Source organism: Dufourea novaeangliae, unplaced genomic scaffold, assembly GCF_001272555.1.
Source record: "Dufourea novaeangliae isolate 0120121106 unplaced genomic scaffold, ASM127255v1 scaffold113, whole genome shotgun sequence".
Lineage (NCBI taxonomy): Eukaryota > Metazoa > Arthropoda > Insecta > Hymenoptera > Halictidae > Dufourea > Dufourea novaeangliae.
The window spans coordinates 301,250-327,654 of NW_015373986.1; the positions used below are offsets into that span (position 1 = coordinate 301,250).

Consider the following 26,405-nt stretch of genomic DNA (forward strand, 5'->3'; position numbering starts at 1 on the left):
AGAACAATATTATGATGAAATACATTCGTTCAAGTTGTTGCTAGTAAGAGTATGAATTATTCTTGTGCACTTATTGTTTGAATCATTACTCTGTTACTAATTACTAATTACATATACAAGATTATAAGTGTTTCTGTTTAGAAATGAATGCTATCGATTACATTACGATTATATATCGTAAATGCATAAAATCCGCAGTCCACTAATTTATGTGCATTATCATTCACCGGATACTATAAATTCATACCTTTTTTAGATCCAGTCATAAGTAACTTGCGTGATACTTTTTTCAAATGTGTACAGATCCACGATATTTTATAACAATAATCTTTTATACATTCTCAACATTGTGACCCGAATATTGGTTTAATGCATATGGCGAATGTTGTTTATAACTCGACCCAATACAATATAAATTACACAATGTACCCTGGCAATTAAGCTGTACAAAGCATCAGCCTTATAAAAAGTATTTGAACAGATTTTACGTATCTGAATTTAAGATGTCTGTACAATTTTACAAGTAGGATTACGTTAGAAGAAGAATGTACAGTTAATACGTTCGTTAGCGGCGTGACGCATTCCCCTATTACAATTAACACCATTAAAAAATACCGTTTGTTCGAACCGAAGTAGTTTGCAAACTATCAAACACGTTAATAGAAAATAAATATCCTTTCTAACCTATGTGAAAACTTTGGTTTCTCGTTATTTCTCTTTTTAAGCATCGGTTTAAGTAGATCCCGTGTAACGAACTTACGTGTATCTTATCCACCTATATTTTACAAGTTGTACTTATGTATATATATAATTATATACACACTAGAGTGTACATACATTCACTCTAACTTTTAAAAAAGTACACTCTTTAAAAGACACCCTCTTTCCTTCTGTCTCGTTATTGGTATCAAAAGTATACGTGTATGTGTGTGTGTGTGCTACCTGTGCGACAATCGTTTTCTCACGTCTTCATCCAAGTGTATTGTCAAACCGATATACATTGTTTCTCCTATTACGCTCTCGAGAAAGCTTCAGAGACGCCCAGCAGCATAGATGGTGCCTCGCATCAGTCTTATAATCAACCTAATTTAAGCGTAGTAAGGCATCGTTATGTGCACTGTTAAAGAAAGAAAATAGAAGGAAATAATATAGAAACCGAAGGACTGACTAGCATACGAAATATTCCACGGTATACTTGGTGAAACAGATGTAGAGTGGCCGTTAAGTATTGACTGAAATTGTAGTTAGTCGATTTCTATACCACGTCAATAGCTGCTCGAACGTAAAAAGTGCGAAAAGTGGTTAGGTATCAATATTATCTTCTCGAGGAACTGAACTTGAATGATATCCTGTAACATCAATGGGGAACCGTGTGTCAGACGTCAACTTTAGGACCACACTATATCATTTCCACCGACTATACATTAAACGCATAGTATAAAACGTCGGTCATCTGCGACTATTTGTAGTACTGAACGTCGTCAAGCATGTTGTCCGACGAGGTTAGGGTCAAACTGCGTTCCTCGTGCATTCCCTTGGCGTAGTTAATCTGTTGCGATACCTGTAAAACATTTTACATTAAACATCACTATTATTTAAATAAACAACAGTACATCGATACCCACTCGTTTGGCCACGTCCTCGTTATCACAGCGAACCTTAGGCCTCCTCAAGAGTTCAGGCCCGTCCATGGTAACAACCACCGCTGAATCTGACCTGGATATTAACTCTATATAGTGCAACGTTGTGCCGTTACTCTCCACTTTCTGCGTTGGCTGGCAATACAACAAATCCGTCAAACTGACTTCGGTCACTACCCCTTTGGTACCACCGGAAATAACACGGACTCTCTCGTTGGATACCAGCACCCTCAAGTTCTCCGTTCCGCTACGCAGACACTCGTAGGATACACATAATTCTGAGTGGTCATGATCGCTTATCATGTAAAGGAATTCTTGGCCCTCTGCCTGTTGACGATTGTAAGGGGGTAGCAAACCACCTGGCCCACTTGCAACACGAGGAGGCCTGTCCCTTTTAGGGATTGTACGATGGGCACTGGAACACGCCAGGAATAATTTACTGTATATCATACTATAAATAATAATACTTTGGAAAGTGTGAGCCTTGAAATCCTTCTGCTACCTTCTACTCGTTTCTCGTACAGCAGTGGCGGTCTCCGTGGCAAGATCCAGAACTCCCACAACCGGTTTCGTGATCGTCCCAACGACTCCTTTGCCAAAACCAGCGAAGAAGCCCTGTAATTGTTAATTATTCGTTACGCCGCGAATGAAATATAAAATAAAGATATCTTTACGCACTGGAAATCCTTCGTTTGCAGCTCCGTCGTACGTCTGCTTGAATATGCTAGTAACGCCACCCAATAAACCAAACCCGAAACCCTTTAATCCGGCCACCAAATGATCACTGCTGCCCGCGGTGTTCGCTCGAATCCTCTGTCTAGCTTCCTCGTGCCTTTCGTCCATTATGACTCGTCCTAGTCCATCGGACAAGGACTCGGTTACCTTGGCCGCCGAGTTCGAAATTCCATGGGTCACATTCTTTACCAGCGTCTTCACGCTCCCTTCGTAAATCAAACCAGAAACACCTTCGGTGACGTCGTTGACGAATCCAAGGGGATTGCCCAGGAAGTCCACGGATCCCAATATCACCGCGGCCTGCCACTTCAAGTCGTCTTTGTAATGTTTTATAATAGAATGAACCAAAAACTGAGTACTTTCAAACGGATGTTTCTTGATGAACGGCTCCAATTCAATGGTGGCGTCCTCAAATTTGATCAGAGTCAAGCCCAACTGCCTCTTTATCGCTTGGAGATGCCGCGGTAGCTTTGTGGTGGTAAGCACGCTCAGTTTCATTTGACTCGGGACAATTTTCAATGCCCCGAAATAGTATCGTTTCGCGTGCGCCGCAGACACCTCGGAGATGAATCGTTGAGCTTTGAAGTCGTTCTCATCGATCGGCACCTCTAACTCGGATCTTCCAGCGCCAACGAAGGCGGCCAGTTTCAAGATCAGCCTCTCCTCTAAATGAATACAGAGCGGTTTTATGCTCACGATCACGTGTTTATAGATCTCAGCGTTCTGATTCTTCGACTTCAGCTTCTCAGCCACCACGTGAATCGCTGGTCTGTGTTCACTTTCTGCACGTGTCGGTCGTGTCGCGTATAAGACGGAGGTGCATTGTGCTTCGAATAATTGATTGTCAATTTGTATGTCCTCTATGCTCAAGTCCACAGTGGTATTCGCAGGGGTCTGTACAAGCTCCAACGAGATGGCAGCCAACCTGGCGAACAACAACTCCTCGACAGGTTTTCGAGAAACGATCGACAATCCTATTCCAGCTGTTAGGTTAACCTTCAGCTCTAACTCTCTGGAATTCAAACTCTCCGCATTCGTGTTTATCTGAGTTGGACGGTGACTGACCGCGATGTGAGACCAGTCACGTTCTTCCAGCAAGGCGAATGTCTTTTTCTACAAAAGAAAAAGAACTTATCAATACTTAGGTATATAGTGGTTTCGATGCATGTCTCTTTTGAAGGTTATAAGCCAAGTATATATACCCTTTCTTTGATGTCCAGTACTTGTAACACACGTGTCGGTCCGTCAGTCGTTACTCGAATGGACAAGAAACCAGAGCCTGGACGCAATTTTTGTCTTCCGACACGCTGCTCGACAGGTGGAGGACTGCTGTGCGTTTGAGGGCCCAACACTGCCTCGCTCCCTAAAAAATATAAGTACCAAGTCTATGCGTGATAAGTGTATCCGTTCGGAGGATTAAGTGGCTGCATAAATGACTCGAAGTTACGTATACATATATTTTACAAAGAGCATTTCGTTTCATGCATAGCTGAGAGAGACAGTTGATGCGCATGGCGCTGATGACATAAAAAAAAAACAAGCGAAAATTTTAGCTCATGATACTTATACGTAAATTTACGAGACGATTCTCTAGTGTACTCCGAAACTATACGTACACATTTGCCAACGGGCGACACAGCCGCCTGCAACATTTATTATCAATGTAAACCTCACGGTTCGATGTACAAGTAACAGTATACTTTCTGAAGTAAAACGGGGTACGAAATCATAGAACAGGAACACGTAACTAGATCGATCGATCTTGTATCTTATCTTTTACCAGTGACTTCACTCGACATTCGCATTTTCAATGGAAACAATTAGCGTGGCAGTAATGATAATCAGTGGGCAAATCAAACAAACGGAAGCTTCGTCAAGGATGTAGAATCTCGAATGGCAATGAATGTAAATAAAAGAAAAATGTACGTGTGAAAATTAAACAAGGGGTAAAGACAAGCTTCGCTAAGAAACGGAACAATATTATGGTTTTCGCGTGTCGAACCTTCGTGTAATCCCATGAAACCGTCTTTCGACTGGACACACATGTTTTTGTGCACACAGCACAACCTCCCGTCATCGGTGAATCGCCAGGTTTGAGTTGATCTCCTTCTAGGATCAGGTTTCCTCAACGCCAGTGCACAATAAGTGAACGGCTGAGGCGCTGTGCCTGCTATATCCAGAACCAGCACAGTCTCAGGAGTTTTCGAGTGCTTATCTCTGGGTGGACTGGAGCCTGATTAACCGAACATCATGTTAGAGTAATGTGTTGAAACCTGAAGGAATGGAAGGATCAGATTTCCTCATTGCATACCTTCATGCTGCAACTGACCATCGCCAGTCATCCTCCACAACTGTGATCTGGCGCCATATTGTTTCCTCCTCAAAACTACCCAACCTCCAGGACCAGCTTCTAGAACCAGTCTCTGAGTTTCGACGTCCAATGGATCTAAACCACATTCTCCTGTCCCCAGATCGCAGTAGTTCTTAAAGGTTCCTGGCGCCGAATAAAATGTAAATATACAAATAGGGTAAAAGACCCAATTACTGACACTTTAAGAAATGACACCGACATTGTTACATAATTTTTCAATCGAATTACTGACATCCCAATTACTACCACCTAACTAGGTGGCAGTAATTAGGTATTTCACTTTAGTAACATGAATATTAACTGATGATACCAATAATAAGGTTTACCAGTGAAAGCGATGTAGATAAAGTTCTCGTAGGTCAATCCTCTACCCTCTCCGAGTATATTCAAATCGTAGGTGGCTGTGACACCTCCAGGCGCGGTTAAAACCAAGGCAGCAGACTCTATCGGCTCATCCAAGGCGTAAGGCACAGACGAATGGGGTCGTACGGTCCATTGTAAATTGTCGTGCACCGTAACCTATAAGAGTACTCTTGAAAATAATTTCTTGTTAATTCAGTGGAACGGCTTAGCAAATAAGATCCCATGATTGGAATGTAAAATATTTCTGTCAACGTCCCCTGAACTGTGTTCGCAATCAAGCTTGTATCCGTAATTACCTGATTGACTACCAAAGGAACCTCTGAGAAGTTATCCACTCTTATAGGCGGTGGCATAGTGTCAGCATCGGTGAACACTATGAAATACGTGCTCTCCTGCAGCACCACGTCCACTCGAAGGAAATGCATCCTTCCGGTAGCGTCTCTGATATTAATTGTCAAGGAATAATTGTCGTCCAGACGGATACCGCCCGACCACATGCAATCTTTCACGTCTATAATGCGGACGCACAGCAGCAAATCTTTGTCGAGACGTGGCCAATGAAAAGGCATGTGGCAGTCGGGCATAGTCCTGATGTATGTTGCCTGAGCATCCGGATGGCTCTGGAATCGAAGGGTGTGCAGCTTCCAGGACAACAAACAACCAGCTTGAAGTTGAAACTTTCACTTACGACTGTCGTGGTGAAGCATTTCTGTGCCAGTTCCAGAGTGTACGTTGACTTATTGTGCAACTGATATCTAGGGGACAACGTAACCACCGTAGTGGCTCTGTACTTTCCTCTTGCTGTTCGAGTGGCCACGCTGATCAAATACACTATATCCGGTCGACCATCCCGCAATGATATTCGAAGTCTGTGCACCTGAAAGGTGTAACGGAAGTTGACGTATCGTCTTACGAATATACACAATTGATAACGATTCACATACAGCACCGGATCAAGGGGAGTCTAGGGGGTCTGTCGTTATGAACCTTCTATTTTGTTATGATTAAATGTTATTTAATTTTATTTAAAATAAATTTCGATTTTTTAAGAGTTGTGTATCTTGTGCTGTATTACAAAAAATCCGCCTCTCGCTTTTCAATCAAGGGGACCCCCAAAAATTTGATAGCTCTGAGCTACAAAAGGTCTTAATCTGGACCTGTTCACGTACTTGTATGCCAGGTTGCAGATGGAAGTGTTGGGACCACTGTGGTATCCCCTGCGGATGCACCGAGGTACCGACTCGCACCGACAACGTTCTGCTTGCTTCCTCGTCACTGAAAGAGAACAACAGTGGAGCCACCATTCTAGCTCTCTCGTGTTCTTCGAACTGTCCAGCTGCTTCGATACCAACGCCCTCTTGACGGAACACCAGCGGCAAGCCTGTTTTGTTTATAATCCAATAAGGCGCTGTAATGTTAATCTGTATGGCAGAACCTTTTTCTATATTGACAGCTGCGTGTAGGAATAATATTCTTCCGCTGGAGTCCGTTAGCCTGAGGCGAGCAGTGAACGAATTACCATTATTCGGTGGCAATATCATCTGTAAAACAAAGTATGCTCGTGTCTAATTATCACGGTAATGTCTCGATGAGTGCGACATACTCGGGTCCACTTCGTGACAAGGAGGAAAGTTTTTCAGCTCCTTATAAATCTGTTTTCTCCCCGATCTGTTTTCTTCCACAGGGGGACTCCCACAATGGTGGGAACAGCGCCGTTGCTCGTGTCGCATTCATCGAGGGATCACGGTATATTGATAAAGTCTAAACGCTCGATGATTCGCTCACCGTTCCTGATCCAGGGTAACCATCCATCTGCACTGTAACTTCGAGCTGCTCTTCCATGTTCACCGTGTGTATGTCTGCGTTGCCACCAGGTAGAATTCGACCGTTTTCCGCGCCAATCTCGAACAACAACTCGTGCGGTAATAAATTGGTCAAAATGATAGGAGCCATCACACTTATCGTGTGGGATGGCAGCATATATCCCCCATCTGGCGGATAATTATCACGCATCACTGCTACGCACATCCTACGAATGATAATCAATTTGTAAACGCATTGAAGTATAACGCTTTAACACTATGGAAACCCACCTAAATATATTATTATGATTGGCTCGACACGTGATGCGATTCTCTATAACTTCTAACGGTTTCTTTACTGTTGTCCAGTCGATTGTTTCCACGCAATATTGGAACAGATAATTCATATTTATCGGTTTCAGACACATTTTTAGGCCGGTATGGGTCAATGGTACCGATAACGTGGATTGTGCAGGTACTTGCAGAATTCTGTCGCTAACTGACAAAGTAAGGGGTAGATCTAAAAGAATACCGTTATTTAGAAAGCAATTGGGTGTAACTTCATGCATAAGAAAAGAGACACCTACAATCGAACTGATTTAGAGATTTCTCCATTTTGATCTCCACCGTGTGTCTTAATTTGTTGGATATCTGTAGAGCTGATCGGACAGTCACTAGTTTCCGGGCTGATCCTTCTAGTTCAACGGCGAATACTATTCTAGCTTTGGGCACTAACATCTGAAACTGAAATGTCAAGCATTTAATGAATAGTACAACAATAGGTGCACTAATAACTAATCCACTATTTCCTTTCGATAAACTGGTAACGTAGTCAAGTACTAACTGGTACAGTATTGAATAAAATATAGTACATTTCACGGATGATGCACCAATTACCTGTGTATTATTACTGTTTTCATAAGCATGTCTGAAGTATATCCCGACACGATCAACAGTGACAGGGTCCACAGGCTTCCATCCATCGACAAGTACTGTGATCTGATGTCTCCGGACAGTATGGGTAGTGTTGTGCCTTAATTTCCCTCTTCCTTCGAAAGTGAACGGGACAGTATCGCCTGGAATGACTTCGATCCACGTGTCGTCCTTCTGAAACACGTTCTTCGCTTTGAAATTCTGACCCACGTCCTTGGTGTCGTCCGCGGTCGCAATGATGGTCTTGAACCACAGTTTACAGCCAGTCTCGTTCTTCAATGCGAACGGTATGAACGGCTGTCGACGACGATACGCTTGTCCATTCCCAACTGGTTTATTCACATTAATATCCTTCAATGAAGTCAAGTAGAAGTCCTGCATCCAGTTGTTCTTGACCAGCTCAATCAGCTCTATGAACGTTGAAGTTATGTTCACGTTGACAGAGTCCTGTGAGTCTATGGACATTAGAAGCCTCTTCAGATTCAGTGAGTTGGTCAATGTCTGTTCCCATTGAACGGTGGCACGCCACGGTTCGACAAATGGCTCCCAACCACTCAGAACTCGGTTATAATAATCTATACTGAACGTGGAGGACATCAGACCTGGTCCCGTGCAATTCTGTCTCAAGCTGAAATCCAGCAACGTGATCTCCAACAGCGGCACATCAGCGTCTCTACAATCATCTATGATGCATATCCTCGCACAAGACGTTTGTACCTCCACGGTGTGGAAAATGAATTCATTCTTGATGTTCAGATCTGAATTGGGCACTGCATTCTGTGTCAACCACAGAGCTGCATCATCCAACTGACCATTACAAAGGTTCAACGCTGCTCTACAATCAGGCTCTGTAAACCCTAGAGCTGTCAGCTTCTGCACCTGCCTCTCCGTGGTGGTCAGGACTTCATTGGAGCGTTGTTTTGCCACCAGTGTCTGTTTCGGGAGGGAGCTAAGCATCCTGGAGAACATTGTTATATCATGATAGCTCAATCTCACGCATAATGGCTGAAGCTGTATTTCCAGACACTTCTCCTGTGTTAGGTCCAGGCTGGCTCCAACAGGATCAATGATAGACAGGGCGGTTTCTTCCTCCAGTCCAAGAATACAGGAGAACAGTTCGCAATGGGACAAATTGCAGGAAAGTGGCTTCTCTCCATCCAGAGGCACAGATCTGTAAGACAGGACAGCAGTACTCTTTAGGATTACAGCATTGGTGTCAGAGACTGATGTGTCCTCCACAATCACCAATTCAGAATCGGTAATATTGATCTTCAATTCAAGCGGTATTGTGCTTGAAGCACTGCTCTCGTTCTCTTGGCTAGACTCTGCGGTCACCTGGGCTATCCCAAGAATAGGCTCAGGTTCTGGGGAATTCAACACCAGAAAGTCCCTGACAGCTTCCCACCAGTCCAATATGGCGGTCAGTCGCATACTGTGCACCAGAATGGTCGTTGCAGCGGTGGCCTTGCGTCTTCTGTGATGCACTTCAGCCTGCACTCGACTCTCATTCTTGGAATTTCTTAAAGGTTGTAGAATACTTGTGAAGACGTTCGATTGTCTACTGGCAGGTTCATCCTGGAACCGTGTGTCTGTGATCAGTATCTCCTGGGAGACCAGATCTATATCCTGCGATCCATCACTCAAAGAGTCCAACGTCAGTCTGGACTTTATGAAATTGATACAGGCTAACGCTGCAATATTGTGATTGGGGTGTAACTTCACAGTGACGTTCAACAATTCAAGGGTTATGCACGTCTTCTTCCAGATCTTCTCTCGATTGTCCACGTTGTTCGTGGTGTACTCGACTGTCTGGTCCAAGTCTTGCATGAATTGTCGCAGGTCGTCCAGATTCTCCCCAATGTTATAGGACAGTAGACCTCGAATCAGCATGTACTGGGCAGGGTCCAAAGCACAGTCCATCGTTGACAAGGTACCATGTATACTTAGGTCTGGTATATCTCTGCTGATGTAGGTATCCAGATTCCTTTCAATGCGTAGCTTCAGGTGGCACATCTCAGTCAGCAACGATGATCCAAGTTTCTTGACAAGAAACCCACCGACAACTAATGTGTCCACGTCCTCGTTCTGTTCGTCGCAGTGTATTCTTCTGGCAGCGTAGACATCCATGTGAACCAGCTCGAGATACATCACGTCCAACATGCACTTGTTTATAACATCCGAAGTGGTAAACTCATTGTGAGCAGTGAGCTCTCCCAGATTCAATAGTATCAGTTCGTCGGACCTGGAACTAACTGGCAATAGTATCACAGGTGCTCCTGCATGAAGTTCCAACGACAACCGCATGCTTCGTTTATTGGTGTCTATAATAGCCCCGATGCCAGCTCTTAAATTCGCCATGATGGTCCAAAGCTGAGAAAAATGAACAAAGAACGCCTGAAGCTCCGCCACGAATCGCTGAGTGTGCACATAATGAACTGCAGACATTTCTAGTTTCAATTGAGCATCGTATGGTCGTTTCTCAGAGTCCACATAACTGGAATACTGAAAGTTCAGAGCTTTCCTACCGGAGGACAGAAACCTCTCTCTGTAAAACCTACCATGTGGCGTAAGATCCAGCAAGGACATGGATCCCAACGAACCTGACACCTTAGTCTTCCCATTCACCTTTAAAATATGCATAGTGGCATCGGATACATTGGCTTTAGCAATTTCCTTTTCAGACTGTATCAACACTAACGTCAACGACCTAACCTCAATCTCAATTTCTGATCGAAGTGGCAGGCTGTCAGACTTGTCCAACTGGTCCACATCGATGGAGGTGTGGTGCATGGTTAGTTTGGGGTTGGTTCTGGATGGTCCAGCGAATCCGAAGAAGTCGAAGACCACCATCCAAGACTCCACGCTTATTATAAGGTCCAGACAATTGAAGTCCACAGTCACAGTCTTCTGTTGAAATTGCTCCTCCCTTAACTGATCAGGATGCGGATCTGCGATGGTGATACTCATCAGTATCAAATTCTCTTCGCTGGTGGAAGCTCCAGGTGATGGAGGTGGTGTATTCGGAGTGTCTGCCAGGGACACTGGTTTCCTACGCCAGTGAGCAGGAATTGTACCATACAAAGTGTCAGTCTCCAATCTGTCGGGCAGACTGGCTCTTCCAAATTCGCTTCTGAACTGCTGGACGAACGCGAAATCCGGACAAGACTTTGAGACACCAGCAGGAAGCTTGGCACGTGTTGGTGCCGAGGACTGCATCATGCAACGATGACGCGAGCCAACTGGACACAGAAGATCCTCCATGAGCAAAGAGCGTAGAGCAACTTGAACAATGGACCCATTTTTATGGAGCTTCTCATACTTCACCACGAAATCCCTCATGGACAGTTCAACCAAAGGCTGCTCCAGAAAGCCTTGCTTCAATTCCACACTGAGTGTTGGCAGCTCGAATAACACCTTAATAAAAACGTCCAGCTTATCCGAATAATTGGGTACCTTGTTTATGGCTTGCGATTTCTGGACAACTGGCACGGTTACCGGCATCGAGAACATACGGTTCATCGTGTCCAATAATTGTTCATACTGTCCCCGTGATAGGGACACTTTCAGCGGGGTCATTACGACCCCCTGGACTTGAACAACCGGATTATTGGAGAACTCATTGTCCAGAAAGAAGCCAGGACTCTGCGCCAACGTGTTCTCTATCTCAACCACAATCTTTATCACCGTATTGTGCAGCATTGGCTTACCAGACTCTTTGCAAGAGTACATTTGTTCGGCCCTTAAAGGCAGATTGTTTTGTACCTGACTGACATTCGACGATATCTCCAGAGAATATAGATTCATGTCCCTAACTTCCAAAGTTAGCTTGTGCTTCGCCATAGAACCCAAGTTTGGTTCGTGCTGCAGGGACATGGTGCCCAGGTGAGCGACAAACACCTGGCGACTGTGGGACGATCTGGGTATCACTAACACAGGACTGTCCAGAAGGATGTCCAGATTCAGAGACAGACTCCCTGATGTCTCCAGGTCCATTGAGAGACTTGGCAGACGTCTACGTTGCGGTATCGACCAGTCCTCAGCGTTCACCAGACCGATGGCCATGTCTGTGGCCGCTGCGCTGATCTGGCGGGCAAGGTTCTTTAAATACTGTTTGAATTCATCAGCGCAGGAGCGGAGCTCGGACAGCAAATGTGGGGCATGGGTATACCACACGCTTCCTATACGTATTGTCAAATCGATCTGGGTCTCTGTTCCATCTTGCTGTTGTGCGTTCTGCTTGGTGCATCGATACGCAGAGAATCTCAACGCCTCAGACTGATTCGATAAATGGGCGAAATGCTCCAGTGGTTGTTTCGGTGGATCCGCGATTGGATCCCTCCCAACACTGACAATCCTTTGATGCGTTTTGCCAGTCAACGTCTGATCGAACACCTGCAGACCTCCTAAGGATCCAGAGATCGAGGTTTTCACCGCCAAAGTCGCCTGTATACGGGCATCGCACATGGTCGCAGTGGCGATTTTCTGGCCCACCAGGTGATTATCATGCATCACCGCCCTAAGAAGCAGAACATTCAATCGATGAAAATCGAACGTTATCTCGGTTCTGGTCGTGTCCTTGGACTCCACCGTTTGACTAGAAAGAGATTCCTGTCGCTCTATGCTTCCTGGCCGCATTTTTCGAGACGGGAATATCCTCCTGAAGAAACCCATAATCTCTACTATGGTCTCCTGATTGGCGATGATGTCTAGGTTATTGAACTGTATATTGGCGAACCTCAGAGGCTCTAAGGTGTCATACACCAACGTTAACTCGATAACGATCAACGCCTCCGAATCCATCCTGTCCAATTCGATGAACGAATTGTTTCTGGGTGACTGTGGATTCTTGGATCTGCTGGCCAAGGTCGACAAAGCGTTGGTCAGAGCTACTGGGGAGGTTAATCTTCTTGGTATCGCTGGATCAGGGGATCCAGGGGATACTGGGGAGACAGGGGACGTCGGTTCAGAGTCCCTCAGGCTTCCAGAAATACTGTCCATCCCTACGTGTTTATGACTGGCTACTAGTAATTCAAAATCTGGGCCGAATTCTTGAAGTGCGTCGACAAGAAGCAGACCATGAACGGACAATGAAACGCTGACGTCGGTTGTCCGTTTACTGAAGGCGGCTCTGACGCCGGATACTTGCAATTCCGCCACGCTGCGTCCTCTGGATTGCAGCTCAAACGTGACCTGGTCGATAATAAACTGCACCATCATCACATGGCTCATGGACTTGTCCGTGGTCTCTTCTTTCTTCGGACTTTCCGGCTCCACGGCGACCACGTCCGTCTGGGAAATTCCTGTGGATCTGGAGAAGCTTGAAAGTAAATTGTACATCAACCTGATCGCCTCTACTTTTTGTTCGTTCACGTGGACAACTAGTCTTGGTAAATTCCCAGATACCGTCACGGACGGAAGATGAGGGTCTGAAGTGTTGAAGACGCGTCTTTCGATCTGCAACGATATATTGAAACGCTCCAGCACGTGTAAACTGGACATGCCTCTGGTCCTGCCGTGCTTCCAGTTATCCTTCACTTTACCGACTAGAATCTGCAGGTCAACCAGATTGATGGTGTAATGATCGTATAACTTTTGATGCAACGCTGTTTCCGATATAGACTGAAAGTCCTGAACGGAACCGTTCTCTTGGCTGCCTGGAGGTGTCGAGCAAGGTGTCTCGAATCGTTCGTCTTCGTCGTCACTATTTGTGCCTGAGCCTGGCTTTATAACCACCTCGTTGGTTTGCACGGTATTGGATAAATGAAGCTTGCCAAAATCAACAACAACAACTGTAGCGTTCGGATCCGTGAAATTTTCTACCAGTAAAATCTGAGGCGCGGATATGTTGAGCTGCAGGTCCCACGATGAACGGTAGACAAAATCACCGTCCAATATTTGCTCCCAGTTCTTCATTAGCTGTCTACGGGTTCGACGTTTCATCGCCTGTAGCCTCTGATTGGAGGACGATCTGTGAGGCTCGCACATGAAATCGATCAGCCAGTATATCACAGCTGGATTGTACACCACGTCCAACGATCTGCTGTTCACGTGCAGGGAATGATCGGCAGTCACGTGTAGAGGCTGTTTCTCGTAGGTCAGCTCGAAGAGATGTTGCGGCAATTGACTTGTCAGCTTCTCCGAAGAGCTACGGGCACGGGCAGTGATGGTCGGCAGTACTTGGGGCTGCACCAGAATCGGAAAACTCGAATTCTCCGTTAGGTAATCGTGCAAATACAATGCTCCCAGACTTATGGTGAACTTGTGCGACCCGGACCTAGGCCTCGACTCGTAGCTCAGATTCACCCGTTCGAATTGCAGCTCTACGACGGTCTTCGTGAGCTCGTTGTCGGCCTTTGTTGTGCAGAAGGACACGGTGCCCTTCGACAACGTGAAATTGAACTGTCCGAACACTGTGTCGCGACGGAGCAACGTGTCGTCGTCCACCGTGTCCGCCAGAACGTCCAGAAGTTCCCCGTCGAAGGTGGACGATGTGCTTTGGGTGTTTGTATTGGGCACCTTCGAGTACCATCCCCACCACTGTGGGAACCATTGTTCAAGCATCCCACGCGGTTGTGGTACGTTCTGGTTTGAATTCTGAACTGGTTTCGGCGGTTTGACTCTGTACATCGCTATCTCTCTCAACACCCGAAGCTCGTCAAAACTTCGTTCCTGTTCTACCTTCTCCTTTAACTGCTTCACGTCCAAAGGTAAAATACTGGTTGGCGTTCCTGTGGAAAGGTCACAGTTAACACTGAAAAAAATTATCGAAGAGACGTATATAATTGTACAGTTACCTAGCAACTTTGTGTAGCTCTCGACGTACGAGATATTCTCCTTGCCCCTTCGGAGCATGTCCTCCCATGTTGGTTTCGGTTTCAGAGTTTCCCTACCAATATGACACCTTGCTGCGTACTTCCACCATTCCCTGGGCGCAGTAGAGACATTGACTGCTGGACGACAACGTCTTTGTTGTAATAACACGATAGTTGATACTCAGTTTCGACAACTCACGTCTGTAATGCATAACGGGACATCGTCCAGCTGAAGATCTACTACGATTCTTGGTTTATTCGCGGATCTCAATGGTCGTTCGGATCTGTCCCTTTTGATAGACGCTCTTGCGTTCACAGGCGACAGAATGTGCTTCTTGATTGTGTTCTTTGGCTCGCTCATGGCGATCTAATTGGGAAGAAAAGGTTACACCCAGAGAACCATTGGCCAATATTTTGTACGATGTTAGTCGGGTAATTTATAAAAATAAATATATACAGCTAAATCACCGAGATTGAGACACCCAAAAAACTCGTCTGTTTTCAGGTGATTCCAGTAGACAGACAGCCTATCGAGCTCCATGAGCTTGAAGGACGCGTCCGTAAGGTTCCACGAAGTGGATCCGGGTATCCAACTAGCATCGCAACTTTGTGCATTCAACGATCCTATAGTTATGCCAAGAGCAATACCACTACCTACGAATTAGAATCGTATTCGTCTTACTAATTAATATGTTTTGCTGTTCAGTCGAATAAATCTATTCCTTTACCATCTGATAATGTCACTCCATCTTCGTATCTTATGTGGACATCTTTGATATTGAATTGCAAATTTTCAATGATATTTGTTACTAAGGAGGTGCCATAATTCACCCAAGAACTATAACTAGTGGCATAATAACCAGGATCCCGATCTGTGTCCGTCCTCCACCTCGCTTCTAAAGAGTCTAAACGACTCAATTTATATTCTAAAATTGCTTGTTCCTCCACTTCATTATCGAACTGCAAAATACGATTCAGGATCGATACACAGAACAACGAATAACGTAAGAGAATTGTCACGTGCGTTTACCTCGCTCAGACTTATTGGTCCAGCCACTAAATACAACTGTTCTATTACTATAACCCAGGATGCTGTTCTTATTTGACGAACAGGCACTTGCACCCTGACTTTCCCAATGAATCCAGCTTTTATTTCAATCGGTAATCCAATGTGACGTAACGCATCTTTCTTTAAAGGAAGATTCTCCAACTCAACTTCCCCTGCAAAATACAAATTTCCATTATTATTTCCACATAATTCAAATTTAATAATTTATTCGATTTATAAGTGAGAAAAATCAGCCTCTTTAACAGAAATATCGACACGATACACATCGAGTCGGTCACGTTGAAGAACCATTGTGAACGTACAATGAACAAGCAATTGTTGTCAATCAAACGTTCCGATACAAAAATAAAGGAATATGATACAGAGGGGAAGCATAACCTCACCTGACAATAGAGCTATGCTCAATTGATCTGTATTCAGATTCTCGACATATTTCCCGAGATAATTATTCAACACCCAGGCCACGAGTCCTTCCAACATTTTGAGAAATTCGAGGGCGCCCCTTAACAGCTACGAAAACGAACGTATATACAGAAGCAGGCATAAATATAACCTGACTAGGTTATCCTGTTTGAATTTCATTCAAACTTTCGAAATCTCCGAAATAACAGCATTCGTGAATCGTACTGGTGACAAGGCACGATTGTCCTCAAATCGAAACAGCATCTTTTATGTTAAATCGTTATCGCGTTCACGCCGAGAACCTCGAAATTCTCCGTTAACACCAGGAGTCATAGCAAACAATGATGCATCGATCGTGCAACGACAGTTGAAACTGTTTCGAAAGATCGCGACATTGCCGATAAAACATTCAAACTTTAGATTTCTTTCACTATTGTACGTAATTTCACGTTCAAGTTTCGTACAGCGTAAGATTTTAATTTAATTGCCAGGCTATGTAGATACGCGAATATTATTATTAGACTGTCGTGTGATGTCGCACTGGCGATCAACAGTTAGGAATTCTCTATGATTTAGGAGCCTATTGGAGAAATGATCGATTACATCATTGAGTAAAAATCTACGTCTATTTAGAATCTTCCTGTTCGTTTGATAATAGAAGGGAATTCGTGAGCATTACTTTGTCCAATTTAAGCTCGTTTGCTCATGCAAGTGAGATGCACTTTTAACTACCAATAAGAAAGCTCTTTTTGAACGTCCCACGCGATAATTATTGGCTTAAACATTCACTGATCTAAGTTAGGATATCCTGAACAACTAACCATACAGATAATTATTTCAGTTCTTTTTCCTCCATTTGTTATAATAATTATAAAACCATTGCTCAAAGTCGCCCAAAATCGTAAACAAAGTGCATAATGCTGATGCGTTTTACTATCAAATTACAACTCTCCACATTTCAATATTTTATTAAATAAATAGAAATGTTATACAGCACTGGTGCCTTATGCATCGTGAACACTCGCAGCTCGTTTAATGTCTGATCAAGCACCTTCTTCTTCTGAACGTATAGATACATTAGGAAAATGCTACAGTAATCCTTCGATGAATGCGACACAAGCAACGGCGTTATTCCTACCATTGGGGGGAGACCCCCTGTGAAATCAATCAAATAAGAGTAAACAGAAGCTAAGCAGCGGCTCAGCCTTGGGCAAAAAAACAAATTTATGAGGCTGAAAACCTTCCCGCCTTGCCATGAATGCTCCCAAGTGGAGTTGTCGCACTCATCGAGACACTACTGTATTACATTCGTGTTTAGCTGACTGTAAATTATTCTGTCATCGCAATAGTGTTGATACGATCTTAAAACAAAAACGAATCAATACGGAATACTCTTTCCTAATCAATTACACGATCACCGTTATTTTCAACGACACTTCCTCCATCATTGAAACGATCTTCGTCAAGACTTTTGCGATGACCCGTACATTTATGAACTCTTAACAAACTACAAGGAATTTATTCAGACTTTGGTTTCGTGTCCTCCTTATAGTGGAGGAACACAAGGGAGAATAAAAATACGCCACCCATCATCGAGAACGCGCTCACGTAGTATGGGAATGCACTCGGTATAAAGCGTTCGTACTGGGTGTGTTGCAAAGGACGGACAGACACTTGCGTTGTACTGTACAGATGGGTCAAACCGATACGAGTGTAGTCTACTTTGAACTGGTACACCCCGTATACATCCGGGATTTTGAATCTCGCCTCGTAACGGCCGTTTCCTACCGGTTTCATCGTCATACGGACAAACGGATCGATTCGAACGAACTCCAACTGCAGATCGTTCGCTTCGTATGGGATCCATTTATCCCCGGAAAGTTTCTGAACATCGATCGAATAGACAACGTCATCCATGATTGTGTAAGCTGCCGGTGGTTCAGTCTCTCCAACTCGGTGATGGTGAACCGACGAAACACGTATCACGCCGTTCTCTTTAAACACCCACCGGGCAATTGTTGTTGCAACAGCTTCGTTTCCAGACTTTTCGTAATTCTGGCCGCCTAGAAAGTTTATTAAATGTATAATTACTATGCCAATTGTACGTTCCGAGAGCAAACTAAAGGGGGACGTGTGGAATCATGAATATATGTACAGTAAGTCCTCGATGAGTGTTCGAAGGCTCCTCACTGACATGAAGAGGTCCCCAGCACACGATAGAGCTTGGAATTCTCAAGCCAACAATATTTGTTTCAGCCCCATACGGCTAGTAATTCATGAAATATTTAATGTTCAATGCCGAGGAGCCTTCAAACACTCATTGAGGATTTACTGTACTGAAGAAAAGAGGTTCCTGTTTCAAAGTTGTTCTCACCTTGAGCCTTCTGAATAGGACTGGTAAAAGCTTCATCACTGAAGAAGTACAACGAGCCAGAGAATACGACTCGAGCATTGTTTCTGGCTTGAAGAGCTGCGATCAGCAGCGTGTTCTTCCCGACCGCATGAGGGTAATCCTTTATAGGATTCTGAGGATTGTACGAGTACGCTGAACTAGACGCTGTCAGCAGACGTAGGATTAACGGATTGTCTACTTCCGCAACTATACCGGTCCCCTGATAAAGCAAAGGTTCCACGTTCTTGTTTCCAACGATTACAGGCGCATCGATCAGGTTCGATGAATCTGCGACTATTTTGGTGTGGTATCCATTGTCGGAAATGTCATAATTCAAATGATCTATGACCGCAGAACCGTCCTCATCGATCTCGAAGCCACATTCGGATGCCAGCTCGTGCAACGCGTCCCCGGTCTGAGAGGAACCGGCGACCAAAACGTTACCACCGCCATCGATGAAATCGGTCACTGCTTCCACGCTCAAAGCGCCGCCGAATTCTTCCACGGTCGGTGCGAATATGATCAAATGTTCGTACAGATATTCTCTGTACTTGGCCAGCTGCAGATTAGCATCATCTGCTAATTTGAATGTCAATGTGTATCCACTATCTGAAACAGAATCGTGTAATAGCCATAAGTATAAACTTAAATTTGTTATGTATCCTATAACTGTTCACAAGGTTTAAGAGAAACAGTTTCTGATTCCAATATTAGCGTAACCAATGGGGTACTATTTGTATTTTTGATTTAACACAGCTGATGGTCGATAGAAGATTGAATTGGATCAACCAAGATTGAATTGGATCAACTAAAAGTGATCATTCAGAAACTTTTGGTTATTGCTTGCCCGAATTCCATCTGAAATTAGATTTTGTAAATAAAGAGGAACTGATGTGAGGATAATAACCAATGGAATTATTATTCTTTTACCTAGTACTGGGGCACACACAATAGATCCATCAGCTGTGCTTGGTCTAGTATACTATAGCTTATACTCTTGATTTTTCTGAGCAGCCAAAGCTTGTGCACACGAGCGTAAAACTTTACAAGTAAGTAGATCATAGATTTTCGAATAAGAAAAGATGAAGTGCACTGAAATGAAACCGCCGACAAAGATTAATATCTTTCTATTATTTTCAATTCTATAAATTTCTTGAAAAATTTTCCTCTACTCTGGTTTCTATAAAATAAATATTTTTTAATGTGAATTAGCTTAAACATTATATAGAAACATAATTCGTTTCTAGTACCTGGAGAAACAGTAAGTCTGAAGCTGCTGTCAATGAACGGTATTTTCGCTGAAAATAGCCGAATGTTTACGTACCTTGTAACGTCTTGAAGAATATGGAATGCGTTTCTTTGATGGCTAAATTATCGAGTAAAACAAGGGTGGGTCCACCGGCGTTCGCGATGCCGACTATCGCGAAGAAATAGAGGAACTTATCCGTGAATTTCATCGTTCACCGTACGCAAAAACCACTTGCCACGAGACACACCGGTCAGTTCCACGGACTTCGATCAATTTAGATTAGCGGCTCCATATATACAACACGTAACCAAACGGAAGCTTTCGCTTCTATCGGAAATGACATTTGTATGATCCATTGGTGAACCGCGCGATTGAAATTTACTTTACTGTGAACGATAGGCAAATTAAGTTTTCTAACCTAATCCGACAACATAGGAAACTCATCGGAACGAGATCCCCCTCTTAAATAATAATATTCAATGGTATACTAATCATTTTGGAAATTATATTAAAAAAAACCGTAGAAATTGCAGTTAAAAATGTTTGCCGCTTGTATTCATAAATGTGGTCAAACTACTAGTGGCACCACCTACGGGAAAATGACAAAGCTATTAACCAATTAGTACCACCTTTGTGATCTCAGATGGAGCCACAATATCATGTAAATAATCATTTTATTATTAACTCAAAGATTACTAGAAGTAAAGAAAATTTCAGTGAATAATTCAATATTAATTCAGCATATATTTAGTTCAAATTTGTTAATTAATATTTCATTTTTCAAACTAAATTCTTATAATGGATAACGGTGCCATCTATGATCAAGAATGTGGTACTAATTGGCCAGTAGCTTGAGTGTTTCGCCGTAGATGGCGCAGCGGATCGTTTCAATTATTTTTCGGTATAATGTATGTAAAAAGAATGAAATGTTAATTAAAAACTCGATATCCATCACTTGTCAATACACAATAGCGATCCGGTGGATTTCAACAAATGATTCAGCATCGCTGGCAGAAATGTAATGTCACATGCCATCGAATAATGCGACATAAGAAAGAGCTCTCACGTTCCCTGGTAACTCACGAGTTACCAAGTATTTTCATCGCTACTTGTGCGACATGTATTCTTTCTTATTTCCCATTCTAAAATCTAACAATACCGTAGCATATTCTAGCATCACTGTCGAAGATATCAATCAGTTTCTGTCATGATTTTTTCTGCCCAGAGAAATTTCCTATTGTAGTTCCATGAACGCAGCGACAAGCATGACGCATGCTCGAACGGCTTGTCAAAACCAATTGCATTTGTCCTGTGTAATGTACCCCAGTCGGAAAGAGATTCCAAGAGATTCGCACGGTACATGATTCAGGGAAATACGCGTGTTTCGTTAGGACGTCAAAATACCATGGCTAGGCCGTGCTATAAGTTGAGGACCTCACTTTTCGGACACACGTCTGACGTGAGGGCCGTGGCTAGGTTTGCGGATGGAACCGTTGTCTCGACTTCCCGGGACAAAACGGCCTGTGTATGGAAACCATCCGGGTATTTAACCTGTCGATACATTTGTTTTTAATATTTAACTGGCGCACACGAACGATTCTTAGCCGCTGAAACTTCTCGATCCCGTGCGATTTAAATATTCTCCAAGTATATCGAGTTAAATTAAACAACAAGGCTTCGGAAGTTACAATTAATATTCTGTCCGTTCAAAGTGCGAGAGGCATGATAGAATAACTTTTTGTCTTCACACCACCTGATTCTAATCGAAACAATGAAATAACCGTCGCATTAACATTTTCCAGAAATGGCAGAGACTATGTGCATGCTGCTACGCTCAAGGGACACACGAATTTTGTTAGTTCTGTGTGCGTTATAAATCCCTCCGAAAGGAATCCCACAGGCTTCATTGTAACAGGCAGCAATGACAAAGTCATACGTGTCTACATGCAGGATGAAGTGGAACCATTGCACGTTATAAAAGCTCATCAAGACACTGTATGCAAGTTAAAGGCAGGCAAAAGGGAAGGAACATTCCTCTCGAGTTCGTGGGACTTTAGCGCCAAATTGTGGGACACCAATGATTTGAGTAAACCACAGTTGAGTATGGTAGGTCACACCGCAGCTGTGTGGTGCGTAGCGGATTTATTAGACCGGTCCATTGTAACTGGATCCGCGGATAAGTTGGTTATAGTGTGGACGAGCGACGGTTCCATACGCCACAAATTAACTGGACATACTGATTGTGTTCGTGACATATCCGCGGTAAACGAGAATGAATTTTTAACGTGCGCCAATGACGCCACTGTCCGTCACTGGAACGCGTCCCTCGGCAGTTGTTTAGGAACGTATTGCGGACACGAGAATTACATATACAGCATTTTATCGAGGGACAATGGTACGAACGTATTCACGTCGGGTGAAGATAGAACAATCAGGGTATGGCATAACAGTGAGATAAGTCAGACTATTACGTTGCCAACTCAGTCAGTATGGTGTATCGATTTGTTCCCGAACGGTGACATAGTTGCTGGAAGTTCTGACGGTGTTGTCAGGATATTCTCCTGTGATCCAGAACGATACGCGGATCCGGAAACATTACAGGAATTCGAACAGGAAGTAGCCAATATGAAGCTGAACGCTCAGCAAGAGTTGGGAGGGATCAAGATTAAAGAGTGAGTATAGAATTACTAGGGGGAAAGTATAAGAAAATTGATTAATGATCGATAAACAATTTTAACTTATGCGTTAACAGTTTACCAGACGCGAAGGCGTTGCAGCAACCTGGTCAGAAAGACGGTCAAACGAAAATTGTGAACGATGACGGTACAGTTCGAGCGTACAGTTGGTCGCAAAGCGAGCAAAGGTGGATCAGGATTGGCGACGTTATGGGCGCAACTGGTGGTAGCGCGGCCACGTCTGGGAAACAGCTTTACAACGGAATAGAATACGATTATGTATTCTCGGTTGACATACAGGACGGTGTCCCGCCGTTGAAATTGCCGTATAATAACGGCCAAGATCCATGGCGCGTTGCACAGAAATTTCTACATGATAATGATCTTAGTCAAATGTTCTTAGATCAGGTACACGATTCAGAAGGTGCTTGATACTGTTCATTTGACGATTTTCTAACAACGGATCTTGGTTTCCAGATAGCGAATTTTATAATGAAAAATTCCCAAAACGCGCCAGTCGTGAGCAGCGGTGCTCAGTACGCTGATCCTTTTACGGGAGGAACCAGATACATTCCTCGATCGGCGACAAATACTACGGAACAGGAACCTCCGAGAACAGGAATACTTGATTCCTCGGATACCTCTTTAGCTCCTTCTTATATTCCTCATACAAAGTATTTGAAGATAGAGCAGGCTAATCTGTCTGCTATCTTAGGTACTTGTAATTTGTTTTCTGAATATTTTATCACGGCTATTAAGAGATTCTAATTGCTTTCTTTCTCGCAGATAAATTACGCGAATTGAACTCGAAGCAAGCTGAAGTTTTTAAGATATCGGACGATAAACTGGACGGTTTAATGAAGCTCACCGGGGACCACGTTCCCGAACTGAGAACAGATGCTTTGAATACTCTGAGAACACTTTTGAATTGGCCAGACGATGTGTTGTTCCCTGTGCTGGATATAACAAGACTCGTTGTGCTTTCTAAAGACGTTAATGACGTTCTGTGCACGGACGAGCTGTTGCAGATTATAAAAAAGCACATAAAACCGGGAGCGTCTGCGTCCAATCAAATGCTCACGTTTCGTTTGCTCGCAAATATGTTCTCTCACGAGAAAGGGGAGAAACTTTGTCTCAGTTCGAAAGATGAAATATTAGAACTTTTGTCGAACTTGGGATCCCTTGGAAGTAAAAACAATCAGGTACGAATAATCAGAATGGATGAACGCTTGATCCGATGAACTCTATAAGAATTAATTCACCACGTATTTTCAGGTGGCCATGTCAACGTATGTATTGAATTTAACTGTGGCCTTAAATAAGTACAATGACGTATTTGGTAGGGCGCAATGCTTGAACACGATGTTCAAGATTTTACCACGGTTAGGCGAACCTGAAGCGGTTTTCAGGACTCTGGTGGGACTTGGTACGCTTTTGTGTACATCAGAGTCCAAAGACCGTGACGATTTGATAAAAGCGGTACAACAATCCGAAGTCGCGTTAAATATATTGCAAACTACAATGTCCGAGGCGAACATCTCGTCGAACAAGCTGGCTAATTGTTCGAAGCAAATTATTAATTTAATCATTTAAATGTAAGTTATTATAGGAAATTTATAAAAAAGAAAAGAACAGAAAAAAAACAAAAATGCAACTACGAACACAAGACTTGAGTAACTAACATTATATTTAACAAACATACTTGTCTCGTTAAATAGGTTTCTTATATTTTTTGCAGTTCGACGATTAAAATATTATAATTTCTCATTACTAATAAAAGTACATTTTGCCATAACCGAGACAATCTTCATTCATACAAAGACCAATAGTAAACGCGCCTGAAAGTACGCTTCTTTTTTTTTTTTTCATATATAAAGAATAGTCGCTTATACTCGGTTCAGGTAAGATAAGTTGTATTTCTAATGTAAATTAATTAAAATATATGTACAACGATGAATATAAAATAATAATTTATGTAATATACATAATATTTGATTAAATCTTTCGAGCGTGGCGCTCAATAAACGTACAACAGACAACAGTGTAATAGTAGAATATTGTTATTACATTAACGTCAAATATATATTTTCCTTACTTGTATTATCAATGCTCGCCCTCGCGCGATAGTCAAGAATTATTCATTTTACCACATAGCTCTCGTGGCTAATTACATGAAAAATAACATTCACTGTGTACACACATGTTAATTTCAATAATGTTCAATGAACAATTACACGTATAGTACATGAAAGTTTAGTTTACAATTATATCAGGTCATTGTGGCTCATTGTGGGAATGTGAAATATGCGATTAGCTTTTCCTCGTTTTTTACAAAAATAATTTTAAATATATATCTGAGATCTGTAGAGACAGTAGAAACAGTGCTGCTGTGTGATTCTCACGTACAATTCAGAATTTAGTGTTTTCGAATCGCTGTACAGCATACAATTAAGTTGCATTCTCACGTCGACGCGCAGGATCAAGACCGCCGTATAAAAAAAAATTCTATACAAAATTTCGAAGACAAATTCTCTTTTCGCTTATATACCGACTAAAAAATCTACCATAATTCTTATATCAGATTCCACGGTGAAATCAATTGCCGATACTATTTAGGTTGTGCCATTCAAATCTGTGAATCGTAACCTTTTTCTAAACTCTCTTTAGGCTACATACGACGACCCTGATTTTATTTGTTGGAAGTAGAAGAGATTTTGGAATGCCCCATAGAAATGCACTGATTCATATGTATATATATACGATGTATTCCGTAGTAGATTTCTTTAATCGAGATATTCTATACATACACAACTTTGCATGGTTTGGAAAGTCAGAATGCATGGAGAATACCCCTTCTCAAGATAAGTCACTTTTGTGTATTGAAAAACTATGTCAAAAATTACGCTCAAATTTCAAATTACTTTACATGTGTGTGGTATGTGTGTATGTATATATATATTTACTTTATAATCTACTGTTGAGTACGAGACATTTTTCAATCTCTTTTGTACCTCTGATATAACTTAAACTTAGTGTTTTGTGTGTGTATGTGTGTCAAGCAGTAATTTCTTTTTTTACTTCAGCTACTTCGTGATTGCCTGGTTGACGACTTATCCCATTAGGAGAATTACTTAATTTTTCATTATCATTTCACAGTTAAGCATCTCGTCTGCGATGAGAAACAAACACAGCCTCTTTAATTGAAGGGTTCAGGGAGTAAGTATTAAAAATATAGATCTCGTCTTTCAAGAGTACAGTGCATGTACGTATAAAAGTGTACCCCTAGAAATATATACGGGGAGGAAAGGGGACAACGTAGTGTTGACTAACTAATTCAACGTATATCTTCAGGCGCTATTACGGTCTGCACGTAAAAACTTCGAGCTTGGAAGCATAATCTCAGAATATACGATTACGATGGGACATGCCATTGAGAGGGCACTCCTCCTCGATTAGAAAATACTTTCAGTGTTTAATTGTCTATCCGTGGCAACTTAGAAAAAATGTCATAGAATCATCGTAGTCCCTATCCTATTTGTGTGTTTCTCTCTAAATTACAACATGACGTACACCGTATAAATAATTACGAGAACAATTGTTACACCTGTCTCATATAGAAACCAATAACAGCCGGTATACAGTAGAAGTGCATTTTGGAGAAACAATCGTCTGTTGCATGAAAGATCGCTCAACCGTCCCATTTAGCACGTTGACTGACATGGATGGTTACCGATAATTAATGTGACACAACCATTGACAATCGTGCAAACTAAAGAGCAAAAATAACAGTTACTTTAAATATTGTTTTGGAAAAAAATCATTAGGTAACAAGTAATTTTTATTTAAATGGAAGCGAAATATTAATAAATGTCGAAGAAACTTTTCTAAACATGAATAAAAAATATGGATTTTTAACTATTCCTCCCAATAGCAGAACCTCGAGCAGACAACGTGTTAAGACG

General features: G+C 42.7%; 3 protein-coding genes across 3 annotated transcripts; 1 reads left to right on the forward strand and 2 right to left on the reverse strand.

The window, feature by feature from the left end:
- Positions 1-1,459: 1,459 nt before the first annotated feature.
- Positions 1,460-16,305, reverse strand: LOC107187358 (vacuolar protein sorting-associated protein 13D). Its single transcript, XM_015575436.1, is given in 21 exon segments — positions 1,460-1,561; positions 1,626-2,055; positions 2,143-2,255; positions 2,319-3,488; positions 3,578-3,738; positions 3,992-4,018; positions 4,378-4,608; positions 4,687-4,869; positions 5,073-5,265; positions 5,406-5,729; positions 5,798-5,986; positions 6,279-6,650; positions 6,895-7,138; positions 7,203-7,431; positions 7,499-7,655; positions 7,791-14,572; positions 14,639-15,023; positions 15,114-15,310; positions 15,385-15,616; positions 15,687-15,877; positions 16,109-16,305. Coding segments are annotated over 21 exon segments (12,009 nt in total). The 5' UTR covers positions 16,206-16,305.
- A 1,051-nt stretch (positions 16,306-17,356) lies between these two features.
- LOC107187351 (dolichyl-diphosphooligosaccharide--protein glycosyltransferase 48 kDa subunit) lies at positions 17,357-20,016 on the reverse strand. The gene is made up of 3 exons (XM_015575425.1): positions 19,844-20,016; positions 18,502-19,128; positions 17,357-18,190 (listed from the first exon to the last, which is right to left on the reverse strand). Exons 1-3 carry the CDS (start codon positions 19,974-19,976, stop codon positions 17,646-17,648), a joined length of 1,305 nt encoding a protein of 434 aa, XP_015430911.1. The 5' UTR covers positions 19,977-20,016; the 3' UTR covers positions 17,357-17,645.
- A 1,071-nt stretch (positions 20,017-21,087) lies between these two features.
- Positions 21,088-24,390, forward strand: LOC107187361 (phospholipase A-2-activating protein). The gene is made up of 6 exons (XM_015575440.1): positions 21,088-21,310; positions 21,571-22,440; positions 22,521-22,851; positions 22,921-23,158; positions 23,230-23,645; positions 23,719-24,390. The coding sequence occupies exons 1-6, from the start codon at positions 21,129-21,131 to the stop codon at positions 24,034-24,036; spliced, it is 2,355 nt and encodes a 784-aa protein (XP_015430926.1). The 5' UTR covers positions 21,088-21,128; the 3' UTR covers positions 24,037-24,390.
- The last annotated feature ends 2,015 nt before the right edge of the window (positions 24,391-26,405 follow it).